This window comes from Crocuta crocuta, unplaced genomic scaffold, assembly GCF_008692635.1.
Source record: "Crocuta crocuta isolate KB4526 unplaced genomic scaffold, BGI_CrCroc_1.0 scaffold506, whole genome shotgun sequence".
NCBI lineage: Eukaryota > Metazoa > Chordata > Mammalia > Carnivora > Hyaenidae > Crocuta > Crocuta crocuta.
This window is the reverse complement of record NW_027528991.1, coordinates 2760368-2773944: the sequence shown is the minus strand read 5'-3', so window position 1 is coordinate 2773944 and position 13577 is coordinate 2760368. Positions and strand designations below refer to the sequence as shown.

The following is a 13577-nucleotide window of genomic DNA, read 5'->3' as shown; positions in this document are numbered from 1 at the left end:
GCAGCCAGAAAGGTTTTCTGATGACAAAGTCTGTGGTTTTGAGATCCAGAGAGGCTATGACTCTACATTCCGGGGGCGGGGGGGGCGGCTGTTTCGTTCTGTGCGATCTCACCTCCTGTGCGAAGCCCGCGGAGCCGCCGTTATGGGCGGGGGGCGAACCGCACAGGGGACACTAGATCAAATACCTTCCTTCAGGTACGACTGCCGCTTGTAAACCACAGCCGCTGGCTGTTGACACCAGGCTCGGAAGTGAAGTTGAAAATATCACGTTGACTCCTCCAGGCTGACTTTCTGCCCGAGGGTTTCAAGTGCCACCTTGTTCTGGACAAGCTGAGCGAGCAGAGGTACGTGGCAGTCATTCAGGTAGCAGCTGAACAGGGCAGGCGCCCATCCGCTGTCTGCTCGGGGCACATCCTGGGCGGGGTGAACCCGGGTCCCTCTGCGGCCCTCAGTGAGGACGGCGGGGCCGTGTGCATGGTGGCCCTGAGAGGGAGGAGGCGCAGGAGCGGCACCCCCTCCCGCTCCCCCTCGGGCCGCATCCATCACGCGACTCCCAGCGAGCAGACCAGCGAGCCGCAAACCTCGTGCAGCAGACAGGAGGCGTGATGACCTCTGTCCCTTCCTGGAGGGCAGCCCTGCGACCTAAAGGTTTTTCCTAAGTTCCTAATAATCAATAACATGATTCAGACCTGAAACGAAACTATTGTGGGTCAAGTCTTTTTAGCCTTGGGGGAAGAGCGTTTCCTACTGGGAAAACAGGACAGATGTCTAATGAGGCTCACGTAGGTGAGCCTGTCCCCGCCCTGTGCGTCATGTGGTTTCGGAGGGAAAGAAGGGCTCACGGAATAATGGAAGCTTCTGCAACACCTTTACACGGGAAGGTGTGAAAACAATTGGACCAAGGTAAGTGGTCGCGTCCAGAACGCGGCACGGGCTCTTGCGTAGCCAGCTGAGATGGGGGGTGAAGGGAACCAGGAAATCCGCCTTCTGCGTGAGACCCGGCTGAGGACCCGGCCCCCCGACCCCGCGGGGACCCCGGGGAGTCCCGGGCCGGCCCAGGGGCACACACTCTCCCCTGCGGCCTGGGCGGTGGCGCCCAGCCTGTCCTGTTTTACTGACAAGAAACGCACACAGTGCTCAGCCCCGCGCTCAACTCCCCTCCCCCCCCCGCCCCTGTGCACACGCACCCAAGGGGAACAGTAAGTGTCACTGAAGAATGGAAACACAGACGCAACACAAAATCACGGCTTCCACAAAGTGCATGGCTGCCCACCAGCCGGGCACCCCCGGTGCCCTCCCAGCCTCCTCCCTAGAGCTCAGGGCTGCCAGTGCTCGGGGAGCGGGGCGGGGGTCTCCCGTGGCCCAGAAAGGGAAAAGCAGACGCAGAGGAACCACTGCTTTGGGAGAGCACGGGGGGCTGGTGGAGCGCCGCCGCCAGCCGTCGGGCCCAGAGCTCTCTCTCCAAAGCTCTGGGTGGGAGCGTGGACCCCAGCCCTGCAGCCCCGGCCGGCCAGCCAGCCCTGGGGGGACAAGGACACGGGCCGGTGTGGGGGGGCTCAGGCTGTAGCTGGCTCCTCCCCAGGGACACGTGCTGTTCTCGTGAAAAGAGGCCTCCAAGGCAAAGACACCGCTCGCCGGTTCTGGGCCAGGCTCTCCCCCATTCGGGTCTGCGACCCCGAGAGGTCGCCCAGCACCTCAGTCAGAAACGAGGGGGCGATGGGATGGGGGCTCTTTGGATCATCTGGAGGGGACCCGGCGCCTAGTCCTGGGTGCCACGCGCCGACCCATCCTTCTGGCGACAGGGGAAGCAGCCAGTGCGCCCTCTCGCGCTAATAACGAGGACGCAGGCGTCGGGATCCGGCCAAGTCGCTGGCTCTATAATTGGAAAAAAAAATATCTCTCTCTATAAATATAAGCCGTGATCATAAAAGCCCTACAGGCGTTCAGCAGGGCGGTGAGCGGTGGGTGAAATGCGTCCGTCTGGCTTTGCTCGGGGCAAGGAGGCGGGAGGCTGGCGCGGTGAGGCTGGGGAGGCCATGGGTCCGGATCCGATCCAGGCTGAACGAGAGGACGTGGAATGCGCCGAGGCGCCCGGGCCCGGGGCCGGGCTGGGGTCACTCCGGCAGCGCCCGTGACGGGAGTGGGCCGAGCGCTACAGCCTCGTGGACGTGAGTCTCTTCATGCCCCTGCGCTGAGCCAGGCTGGACGACAGCACCGGCTCCAGCCGCGGGGCCTGCGGAGTTCTGTTCAGGGCAAGGTAGGTGGCGGCCATGGCTCCCTGCAGGGAAGGGGAGAGGCCGGTGAGTGTGCTGCCCGCCACCCCTCCCGAGCGGCCCCCGAGCCCTGGGGCCTCCCTGGGCCTGGCCCCCGCACGCACAGCGGGCAGCTAAGCCCTTCCGGCGGCCCCGGGGCACGGGGTGCAGCGCGCCCACTGCAGTGAGCTTGCACCCGGGCCTCGGGAATCACGCGTCCGTCCAGCCCCCACCCCAGCCCCAAGTGATGCCCGTGGCGTGGGGTCCCCCAGACACGCACAGAGCCCCAGGACGGGGCCCAGGCCCCCTGCGCCGCGCCGCTGCCCCACACTCGCTGGACTTGAGAAGGCCTCGAGGGCCGACCCTGATGGCTGCGGGCGGTGGCCGCTGTCCTTCCCGGGGAGCTCCAGGCAGCCGCTGCCAAGCACGTGAGGCAGGACCCGCTTATTCCTGCGGTGTAGACCCCCCGGGCCTCTGGATGCCCCCTATCTATGTCGTTTGCACAACAGGATGCGGGCGTGTCACGACCGAGGTGGCCGGACGCCGCGGCCTTGCTAGTTAGGCGTCCCGACGCGCGGCTTAGGGAGGCCGGACCCACAGTGGCACCGGGAGTCAGGAAAGGACGGGTGGGATCGCGGGCCCCAGGGGTCCCCGGGGACACCAAGTAGAGGAGCGGCTCTTCTGTAGGTCAAACCCTGTGATCCCCGGGGGCAGACATGTCCCTGATGCCCTCTGCGTCCTGAGGCCGTTCCCTCTACGGCCCCGAGTCTCCTTCACGGCTGCTGGGTGCCGCCCGTGCGCTCGCTCGCGGAGGGCACCGCCGGACTCCGAGCTGCGGGCGCGGCGGGAAGTCCCTCAGGAGAGCGAGGGCACCAGCCCGGGGCCCTGCTCTCGCAGCTAAGCTTTTACTGAAACAGCTCGGCACCCATCCGCCCGCACGCCTTCTCTGGCGGTTCGGGGGCACCGCAGGAGACGGAGGCACGGTGACGGGGACATCTGACTCGAAAGCCTGAGATGCTTACAGTCTGGGCCCTTAGACACAAGTCTGCCGGCCTCTGATCTGGGACTGAGGGCTGGGGCGCCCGGCGGCTCGGTCGGTTAAGCATCCGACTCTTGGTTTCGGCTCACGATCTCAGGGTTCGTGGGATCGAGCCCCGCCTCCGGCTCTGTGCGGGCAGCGTGGAGCCTGCTTGGGATTCTCCTCCCGTCTCTCTGCCCCTCCCCTGCTCGTGTGCTCCCTCGCTCGCTCTCTCGCTCAAAATAAATAAACATAAAAAAAATCATTCGAATGGAGGGCTTTGGAAACTTGACCCCCTCCACCTCGCTCTCTCCCTCCTTCTCTCCCACTCTCCACCCCATCTGTCTGTCTGTCTCTCTCCCACTTTCTCTCCATCTCTCCCTCCATCTCTGTCTCATACGCACGTGGGTGTGCGTGCACACCCGCCCCCCTCCCCACAGTGAAGCGTTCAGGGCTGTTATCAGAAGTTGTAGCTCATTCAGAGTTTTGCATGTGGTGGCTCGAGAGTGAAGAAATGTGTGGAAGTAGATAAAGGAGGGATACGCGTGTGCGCCTGTGATCGGTTCCCTAGCTGGTCCCCACACTGTGACTTTCTGGGTTAACCGGGAGGCCTCAGGGTGACGCCTCTGCGTGCCCCCTCCCCGCCATCTTGTTCCCTGACCAGCTGTCGGTACCTTCACCAAGTGGACGTCCTGTCTGCTGAGCTGGTTTTGGGACAGGTACTCTCTGTTCACGATCCACGGGTGTTTTAGAACTTGAACTGCCGTGAGGCGCTGGTGAGGGTCCACGTGCAGCATCTTGGATACGACGTCCTGTAAGGGCAGATGACAGAGAGGAGATTTTGGGAGGGTCACTGAAGTTGGTTCAAACAGGCTCCCGAGCAGAGTTCCTTCGTTCCTTCTCAGGGTAAAACCTCACTGCTATTCTGAGCGATTCTTAGCATTTTGGGGTCAAGTGTTTACTTTCATCTATAAAAGTATGTGAATGATTTTAAAATTTTAATTATCATCAACTTGGTGGCTTACTCCAGGTTAAGATTTTACATCCAAAGAGAAATGAAATGTGGAAATGTTAAATCGTGCATGAAATGTGACAGAATGGTTTTTTTTTAGTAAAAATGGTATCCTTCCAGAGGGAGAAGCTAACAGAATGACTGTCCCACAGATAAACCACTTATCACAGTGGATGCAGTTATGTTTTACTGGAACTACCCACCAGCATCGCACGTGTGCAATGGGCTAATGCCCAATCGAGATAATTGTCTTCTCTTCTTTTTTACTTTTTCTTTCTTTTTAAAATGCTTGTTTATTTTTGAGAGACAGAGCACGAGCAGGGGAGGGGCAGAGAGCGTGGGAGACACAGATCTGAAGCAGCTCCAGGCTCTGAGCTGTCAGCACAGAGCCCAACACAGGGCTTGAACCCACGAATCGTGAGATCATGACCTGAGCCGAAGTCGGAGGCTTAACCGACTGAGCCCCCCAGGCGCCCCTGAGGTAATTTTCTTATTTGACTGTAAGGTAATAACAATAAAAACTCCTCCAAGTAGCTTAAAGACAAAGCTCCACTTTACATCACATGTCGCAACACACGTACACACGTGCACACGCACGTACACACATGCACACACACACACACAGTCACAGCCATGATCTATCTCTGCATGGTGTTCATGAGACGGTCTTCACGTGCTCGATGCACCTGTTCTCAACAGTCGTCAGGACTGGCCTCGGGGGAAGGAGGGATATTACTTCCCTATTTTGCAGGTGAAGATGTTGATATTTTTTAGTGATTAAACAATTGTCCAAGGAGGAGCCACGATGAGAATCCACGCTTTTCTGCTCACCTACTCACCTTCCTTTGGTGTCCCCGTGACATTTCACAGTGAAATACATGAATTAGCTCACGTGGATAATGTATCACTAAAGTACTCAATGGAATTTCTGGTCATAAACCATGGAAGAGAAATCCTAGAGACTAATACAAAATCCTTTATTTCAACAGAGAAATCCAATGCCTTTTAATATTCAATAACATTAATCTTGGCAACTTCATAAAAGAAATATGTTCTGGAAACATTATTGCTCGTATTTCCAGGTGTAAAAACGAAAGCAAGAGACCTTTATTAACTTGTTCAAGATCTCAGAGTAGAGGAGTATCTTTCCTTACACTACAAGCAGGACGCAGATAAAGTAACGACACACAAATCCATAGACTGTGTCTGTCCGGGGGGAAGGTTGCAGGTTTCGTTGTGTGTACAGTGAACACGGACAGGGGAAAAGGCACGGGCCACATGAGGTAGAAGACAAGGTGGTGAAGGGGCAGGAAGAAACCATCAAGGCCCTAGGAGGCAGCGAAGCCCCCTGCCTGCAATCTTGTACTTGACTTGAGCCTGCACTTGACCTGACTCCCTTCCTGACACCTCCCTGGCCCCCATGCCTGCTTCCAAGACCACCTCACAAAGGAACACCAGCACCCGAGCGCTGGTCTACTTTGGGGACCAGAACGAGACAATTTCTATACTCGTTTAGACAGAGTGTATAGAAAAGAGCAGTGGGAGCATCAGGGTCTGACACAAGGGGTGTGCTCACTGGACGCCGGCTGCTGTCGCCTCCGCCATGGCCTCCGTCATCACGTCCACCATCACCTCCACCATCACCCCCGCCATCATCTCCATCATCTCGTCCACCATCACCTCCACCATCATTTCTACCATCTCCACCTTCCCCTCTGCTTGATGGTCTTCTCCACCACCCCTCCACCATCGCCATATGAGGTCCCAGTGGTGACGATGGCAGCACTGAAATCAGAAGCCCAGACCGTCTACTCTCCCCACCATTTTACAGTAACACAGGAAATAGATGGTCGGTGCTGCTTCTTACTAGTGGCTGGGTTATCACTTACTGCTTAATTAGCAAGGAACTGAGGATCTCAACTGAAAAAGACGAAGCCCGATGTTTCTTTAAACAAGGCTGGTCACCAATAGTGAGGCTGCAGAGAAGCCCGAGTGCAAAGTGTTTTAAAACAACAGAAACACACCTCTGTCCCAGAGTTCTTCTTGATCGGTCTGTGATCGTTCAGGGCTGTCATTTGACAACATCACTGAAAGTGTGAGGGTTAACTTTAGGGGTCAACTTGTCTAAGTCACGGTCCTGTGTTTGGCCAAACGCAGTCTAGACATTGCTGTGAAAGTCTTCCTTAGATGGGATTAACACTGAAATCAGTCAACTTGGGGTAAAGCAGATGGCCCTCCACGGTGTCAGTGGAAAGCTCGAAGATTAAAAAGACAGGGGTTCCCCAAAGAAAGGGGAAGTCGGCCCGCAGAGGGGCTTTGCCCCTTGGGCTGTGACGCCGGCTCTACCCTGAGTCTGCAGCCTGCTGACTGACTCTGGAGACTTTACTTATCAGCCTCCATAGTCACATGAACTGATCTTAAAAATCTCTCTCTCCCTGTATCTCCGTACCTACCTATCTATATCCTACAGATTCTGTCTCTCTGGAGAACCCCAGCACACGTGAGAAGGGCTATAAAAATAGCTTCACGAAAAATAATTTTTCAACTGAGAAGCTAAAAAAAAAATCTATGAGATAAAAGACGTGTGTTATTTCTATGAAAGGTGTTCTCTAGCTTCGTCACAAATAAGATGGCTGCTACGGACTCTCCACGCTAAGCAGCGAGCGTGCCAGGAAACTTGACTCACCTTTGCCGCATCGGAGATGGAGTCCCAGTTCCCCCCAGAAAGGGCATACTTCCCACTTCCGATCCTCGTCAGAATCTCCTCAGGAGTATCATCGGGCCCGTTTGCAAAAGGGGTAAATCTGTGCAATGAGAGAATTCGGGTCATGAGCTTCCACTATGCCACCTACAGTGACGTTCACAGCTTAGTGTGGTCTCCACGTTGTTGAAAGTAGCTCTTTCTTTCCCATCATGCTCCAAAAACAGGGTCATGGGGACCCGTTACTTATCTCTTACGCTGTGTCCAACTTCCCTACTCGGTCAGTGCTGTAGGTCAAGAAGGCCAGCGCAGAAATCTCTGTGGACCCGAGCACGAGCTCCCTGGCCCGTTTCTGGAGCCCTTGGGGACGCTGTGTTTTGCCCGGTCATCCATGAGACCATGATGTAACGGGGGAGAGCCTGAGATCTGAAGTCTGAGAGACCCATGGCTGGCCTATTACCAACTCCAGCTCTCTGACAAATTACATTTTTTTGAAAGCGAGAGAGAGAGTATGAGTGGGGAGAGGGGCCAGAGGGAGAGAGAAGATCCTTTGTTTAAAAATTTTTAATGTTTACTTATTTTTGAGAAACACAGAGACAGAGCATGAGTGCAGGCAGAGCATGAGTATGGGCAGAGAGAGACACACAGAGTCTGAAGCAGCTCCAGGCTTCGAGCTGTGAGCACAGAGCCTGACACGGGGCTCGAACCCACAAACGTGATCTCACATCCACGGGCCCCGAGAGAGAATCTTAAGCAGGTTGCACACTGAGTGTGGAGCCAGACACGTTGCTCCAGCCCACGACCCTGGGTTCCTGACCCGAGCTGAGATCAAAAGTCAGATGCTCAACCAAATGAGCCACCCAGGCGCCCCACACATTAATTTCTTAAGACTCAATTGCAAATGGGCAGGATGACTCACTCCCAGGGAGTGTCTACACAGACACATGCACGATGCCTCAGCACCTGCTGCACTGAGTTACTGTATCACCTCCCACCATAAACCAGGGCAGGCTGAGAAATGCCTCCCTGGAAAAGGAATCCGTGGGATCCCCACGCTACTTCTCTTCGTGGCGAAGCTTGCTGTCTGAGATCCGCGCACACACCGCGAGCATCAGAACACCGCAGAGCGACCCCACAGTGTTGATGCCAGGAAGAGCCGGGGCGCCTTCCCGGTAATTGTCCTCCAAGCACAGCCCCGGGCTGGCGACTCAGCCCGTTCCCCGCGGACACTAATCCCTCACGTGTCCCGAGAGGCCTCATGAAGGCTACAGAAAAAGCGGGCATTTTGTCCATTTCGTGACAGTCAACAGGACTGGACGGTCTACAGCTCTTTTCCTTCCATGAAGGGGTCTAATTAGCTTAGAAAGCGAGGTCCCGTGGGTTATTTGGGTCCTAGACCTTTAAGGCTGGAATCCTAAAGGGCCACCCGCTTTTCATTCGGAAGTGAGGGGGGTGAGGCCAGCGGAGGTCAAGGAGCCCAGCAGACCCTGGACTGGGCGCCGGTGCGCAGCCACCCGACCCTCCCCCCGTGATGCCCGGGGTGTCGTCCCGCGGCCACGCAGGTCAGTCACCTGCCTTTACCTGCCGCCTTCCCCGAGGTGCTGTCTGATTAGGAAGCCGTTATGGCTGCTTCTTAACTCAAGAGAACGTTTTTAAGGGGAGATGTTGCGACCTCTTAAGGGGGGGGTGCAACGGAGAATGTGGACACGTGGTCAGAGGCTTGGGTTTTTTGCTGATGAGCGGAGTTCTGTGCCCTGGTTCCCCAGTTCTAGAGATACATTTTAAAGAAAACAGGGGCTCCCGGGGGGTTCAGTCAGTTAAGCGTCTGACTTTGGCTCAGGTCATGATCTCGCGGTTTGTGGGCTTGAGCCCTGCATTGGGCTCTGTGCTGACAGCTCAGAGCCTGGAACCTGCTTTGGATTCTGCATCTCCCTCTCTCTCTGCCCCTCCCCTGCTGCGCTCTGTCTCTCTGTCTCAAAAATAAATAACCATTAAAAATAAAATAAAGCATAAAGCTAACCTTCTTATCCCTGTTCTTTACTTGTCCTGAAGAGGCTAAGGAGGCCTGAAAGCATCCCCACCCAAGCACCGGGCAGGGCCGACCTGGGCCCGGACGGGGCAGCACCCCGCGTCCCGGCCTCCCGATGCCTTGCGCGCCGACCCCTGTGGGAGGAGCACATTACCCCGCCAGCATGGTGTACAGCAGGGTCCCCAGGCTCCAGATGTCACACGCCGCATCATAGCCTTGTCGCTTCAGGACCTGCGGGGGGGAAGCAGATGACGGATGAGCACTCGGGAGGCAAGTTCAAGTTCCCGGCGTGCCGTTCCGATGGGATCAGGAGCCGGGCAGGTGGGGACCAGGGACGTCTTCTGTGGAGCTGTCATTCGTTAACGCAAAGTCGGCCGTGGAGCCCTGCAGCCGGGCTCCCCACAGACCAGGGCACACATAGGAACCCCAGTTCTTGCTAGATCCACAGCACATGGACTAAAAAGGAAACACTTAATTTTTAAGGACTTTTAAAAAAATTATGGCAAAATATACATAGCATAAAATTTACCATCTTTTAAAAAGTTTTTTATGTTTATTTATTTTTGAGAGAGAGACAGAGCGTGAGCTGGGGAGGGGCAGAGAGAGAAGGAGACACAGAATCTGAAGCAGCTCCAGGCTCTGAGCGGTCAGCACAGAGCACAACACAGGGCTTGAACTCACAAACTGAACCATGAGATCATGACCTGAGCTGAAGTGGGACGCTTAACCATCTGAGCCACCCAGGTGCCCCTCAAATTTACCATCTTAATCAGTTTTAGGAGAAGAGTTGAGGCATTCAACTGTTACCACCATCAGTCTCCAGAACTCTTTTCTCTTGCAAAACTGAAACTCTCCCATCACGCACTGGTTCCCCATGGCCCACCCCCAGCCCTCGCACCCACCCTTCTCCGCTCGGTCTCCGCGGATGTGGCTGGTTTAGGGACCTCATGTAAGTGGAATTGTATGGTAATTATGCTTCTGTCTTGTGTATCATACAGAACGCACTGTGCTCGAGGTTCATCATGTAGCATAGCACAAGGCGTCCCTCCTTTTCAAGGCTAACATTCCATTGTGTGAATAAACCACATTCTGGGAGCTCTGGGGGCGGGGGGCTCAGTCGGTTGAGCATCCGACTTCGGCTCAGGTGATGATCTCACAGTTTGTGAGTTCAGGCCCCATGTCGGGCTCTGCGTCGACAGCTCAGAGCCTGGAGCTGCTTCGGATTCTGTGTCTCCCTCTTTCTCTGATCCTCCCCTGCTCGTGCTCTGTCTCTGTCTCTCAAAAAATAAACATTAAAGAAACTTTTAAAAATCAAAAATAAACCACTTTCTGTTCATCCATTCAGCCACCGACAGACGCCTGGGTGGCTCCCACCTTTTGGCCACTGTGAATCATGTTGCTGTGGACGCGGGTGGCGAATGTCTGTTCCTCTCTCTGCTTTCAGGCTGCTGGGTCCCGGCAAGACTGCACTACATGGTGATCCTGTTTAATTTTTTGAGGAATGCTTAAAACAGAAGCATTCATGCGTCCTAGGATTACAGACTGCAGCAGCAGACAGTCCTCAGACAAAGTCATAGCCGAGTGACAGGAAAGCAAGCAGCTTCGATACTCCTGGGTCCCTGCACACCCGTGGACTCAGCGCTACACGTGGAGAACCGCGAGCAGTTGTCTTAAACACAAGGGCAAGGAGCCCATCCCCCACCTCGGTACCGCTGACACCACGGGCCGTGCCGGCAACACGGAAGGCGGTGAACCAGCACACGGAAATCAACGGAATGTTCACTGTTCAAGCCCTCTCTCCACGGGCTGAGTGACCTTCAAAAGTCACTTGAACACACTGAACTTGTTTTTTTCCTTAATCTATCAAGCGTGGCTAATATCCACCCTGTCCCCTTCATAGGGCGCGTCAAGATAGAAGTTAAGAAATATTGGAAAAAGGGCTTCGGAAATGGAAAAGATACCGATTCTTAAGATATTCTACAACCACTACAATCAATAGCATCGATATTATTTCTGATCAGAAAAGGCACAATAGAGGCTTATAAGCAGATTATTTTAAAGGGGCCCCAGGTAGCGTCTGGGTGGCCTAAAAATGGCCTTGGTCCCACTCGTGTGGGCTCCGTGCCCACCTGCATCTCGGCTCAGCACCCTGCCTTCCTCACCACACTGTGGGGGGGCACCTCTCAGCTCTCTCTCGCAGGCCCGCTGCTAGGTGCCCGCGTGCCTTCCCCAGCAGCCGGAAGGATCCGCACAGAATCTAAATCTAGCCCCTGCCCCCGGCCCCCTGGCCCCTCACCCCACCGGCCACGGGCTGTCCTGCTCCACCGGCCTCTCAGGTTTTGTTGCTAAGCTTCTAAAAAGCAAGGAACTGGGTTTGTCTTCACAGGTGTTCCAGTGACTTCGGAGCCTAACGGAGGCGTCCCTGGGAGCCCGAGGCCGTTGCCCAGCTCATCCCGTCCGCTGGAGGCCGGCCAGCCGCCCTCCTCTGCCCATGACCGCGGTCCCCAGAGGCTGTGGCTTCTGCCGTGGCCCACAGCCTGCAGCAGAACCCGGCCCAGAGGAAACCCCCAAACACGCAGACCCCGCCCCCTCTGCCCCGTCGGTGCAGCCGTAGGCGGGCTTCTGATCACAGATGACCCGTCAGCTCCCTTCTGGGTGACGCGAGAGACCGACTGCATTGTTTCTACGTAACTCCCGGCAAACACTCGGGTCTGAGCCCAACGGTCTACCGCACAGTAACGATTTTACATAGAAGCATCACCAGGGAAAATGCTGCAAACAGGAAACTAAAATGATACAATAGGTGTGTTTGGGCAGGATCAGGGGCTGATTGTTTTCTCATTCATTTCTATTCTCTAAGGTTATTGCTGAACTAAATCAAGGTGCCTCCAGTGTACCCAACTCTCTATCCCCTCCTTTGCTTACCCCCACTCCCCGCCCCCGGCTCAGAGATCTCACCCCCGCCAGCTCAGCTCTTACCTCCGGGGCCACGAAGTTTGCTGTGTAGCACGGCGTCATCAGCAGCCCGTTCTCTGCCCGAAGCTGCTTGGCGAACCCGAAGTCACAGATTCGGATGGACTCAGGGTTTCCGGACTCATCCATATACAGTATGTTACTCGGCTTCAGGTCTCGGTGAACGACCTGGAACGGCAGCAGGCCCAGGCTGGAGCGGGAAGGGAAGGGGCGAAGCGTTCCCAAGAGCAGGGTGTGTACTGGAGCCGGCGTGCAGCCGGAAGCAGGTCAGCTTGGATGGGGGGGGCAGAGGGGCGTTCCCTCCTCTCTTCCTCTGACATTGACGCTCAGATCTGGGGGCCCACTAGAAACCTCTTCGGTGGCGAATGAATATTTCAATGAGTGAGTAAATGAGCAGCTACTGAGGCGGAGAGAACTACGTGCGGTGAGCCAGGGGATGTGGACGAAAAGATCTGCACAGAACGTGTTTACCGTGCACCGCCACGCCCCAGCGTGGTGAGGGGCTGGCACGTGGGAGAGCGAGGCGGACGTGGGGCGCATGACCACAGGCGGGCTCAGCAGCCGACAGGAGCCCTCAGCCGCCCCCGTGCCGAGGGAGCTGCGGGGCTCCGAGCTCGAGGGACGGGGTCAGTGGAAGCCATCAGCGCATCTCAGAGCAAAGCAGCTACTTGGGGCTCGTGGTGATTTCTTTGGAAGTGGACAGAGGCCGACTGTGAGCACACGCGTGTGTCTGCACACGGCCAGGAAGCCGCACCGCCCTATTAGACCCCAGCCACGGATACAGGAGGGGGGTCAGAGGGGCACACGCAGGTGCCAGCCGGGTCATGGGCCCTGCGGGCAGGGGAGCGGGACAGTCCGGGTCCAGGCCCATCTCTGCCCTCATTCAGTGGAAGCCCGTCTGGAAAAGCCATCGTCCAAAGGGTTTCCTCTGGAGGGTGACTCTTCTGGGAAAATGCTTCCTACTCCCGGACTGCCGGGTGGTGGACGCATTTAGCCACTTACGACCACCCGTGAGGGGCTGGCTGGGGCACAAACACGGTCTGCCTCACGGGAAAGGCCGAGGGGAGAGGGGCACCGGGGACAAGGCCACCCCCAGCCGGCTGCGGGGGCTGCGAGCGTGGGGTCGGGAAGCTGAGAGCCGGACCCCCAGCCGGCTGCGGGGGCTGCGAGTGTGGGGTCGGGAAGCCGAGAGCCGGGCAGGACCCCGGCTCCGTCAGTCACTTGTGTGTGACTGGCTCCTGGGCAAGACAGCTGACCTTTCTCTGCTCTGGCATCCCAGTCAGACTGCAGACGCGGGGGGCACAGAGCAGTGCCTGGGCCGCGGGAACCCAGCCACCACTGTCATTTTCACCTGCAGAATTCCTCTGTGCGGGGAAGGAATTCAGCTTTAAATGGAGCAGGTGATGGGAGTTCAGAACTTCCCTGTATCACAACCTTTCCTGCATCACCGGTCCAGGTACACGGAGTGTCCCTGGTGAGCTCCCCCGAACGCTGTGTGTGCAACGGTCTGAGACACGCGGGGGCAGCTGTGATGCGGATGGGCACCGGCCCGCTCCCTCCTGCCCCCTCCCCAGGGCTGTGCCCCCCCCCCC

The 13577-nt window shown here is 56.6% G+C and overlaps 1 protein-coding gene across 1 annotated transcript in view; it reads right to left on the bottom strand.

Moving 5' to 3' along the window:
- Window positions 1-1850: 1850 nt before the first annotated feature.
- RPS6KA2 (ribosomal protein S6 kinase A2) overlaps window positions 1851-13577 on the bottom strand; it is a 151428-nt gene continuing 139701 nt past the window's right edge. The window contains exons 17-21 of the mRNA XM_077757413.1: window positions 11992-12154; window positions 9167-9243; window positions 6969-7086; window positions 3945-4082; window positions 1851-2278 (exon numbers count right to left, since the gene is read on the bottom strand). Of these exons, the coding sequence (XP_077613539.1) occupies window positions 2153-2278; window positions 3945-4082; window positions 6969-7086; window positions 9167-9243; window positions 11992-12154 (622 nt within the window). The 3' untranslated portion in view covers window positions 1851-2152. The remainder of the gene's footprint in view (window positions 2279-3944; window positions 4083-6968; window positions 7087-9166; window positions 9244-11991; window positions 12155-13577) is intronic.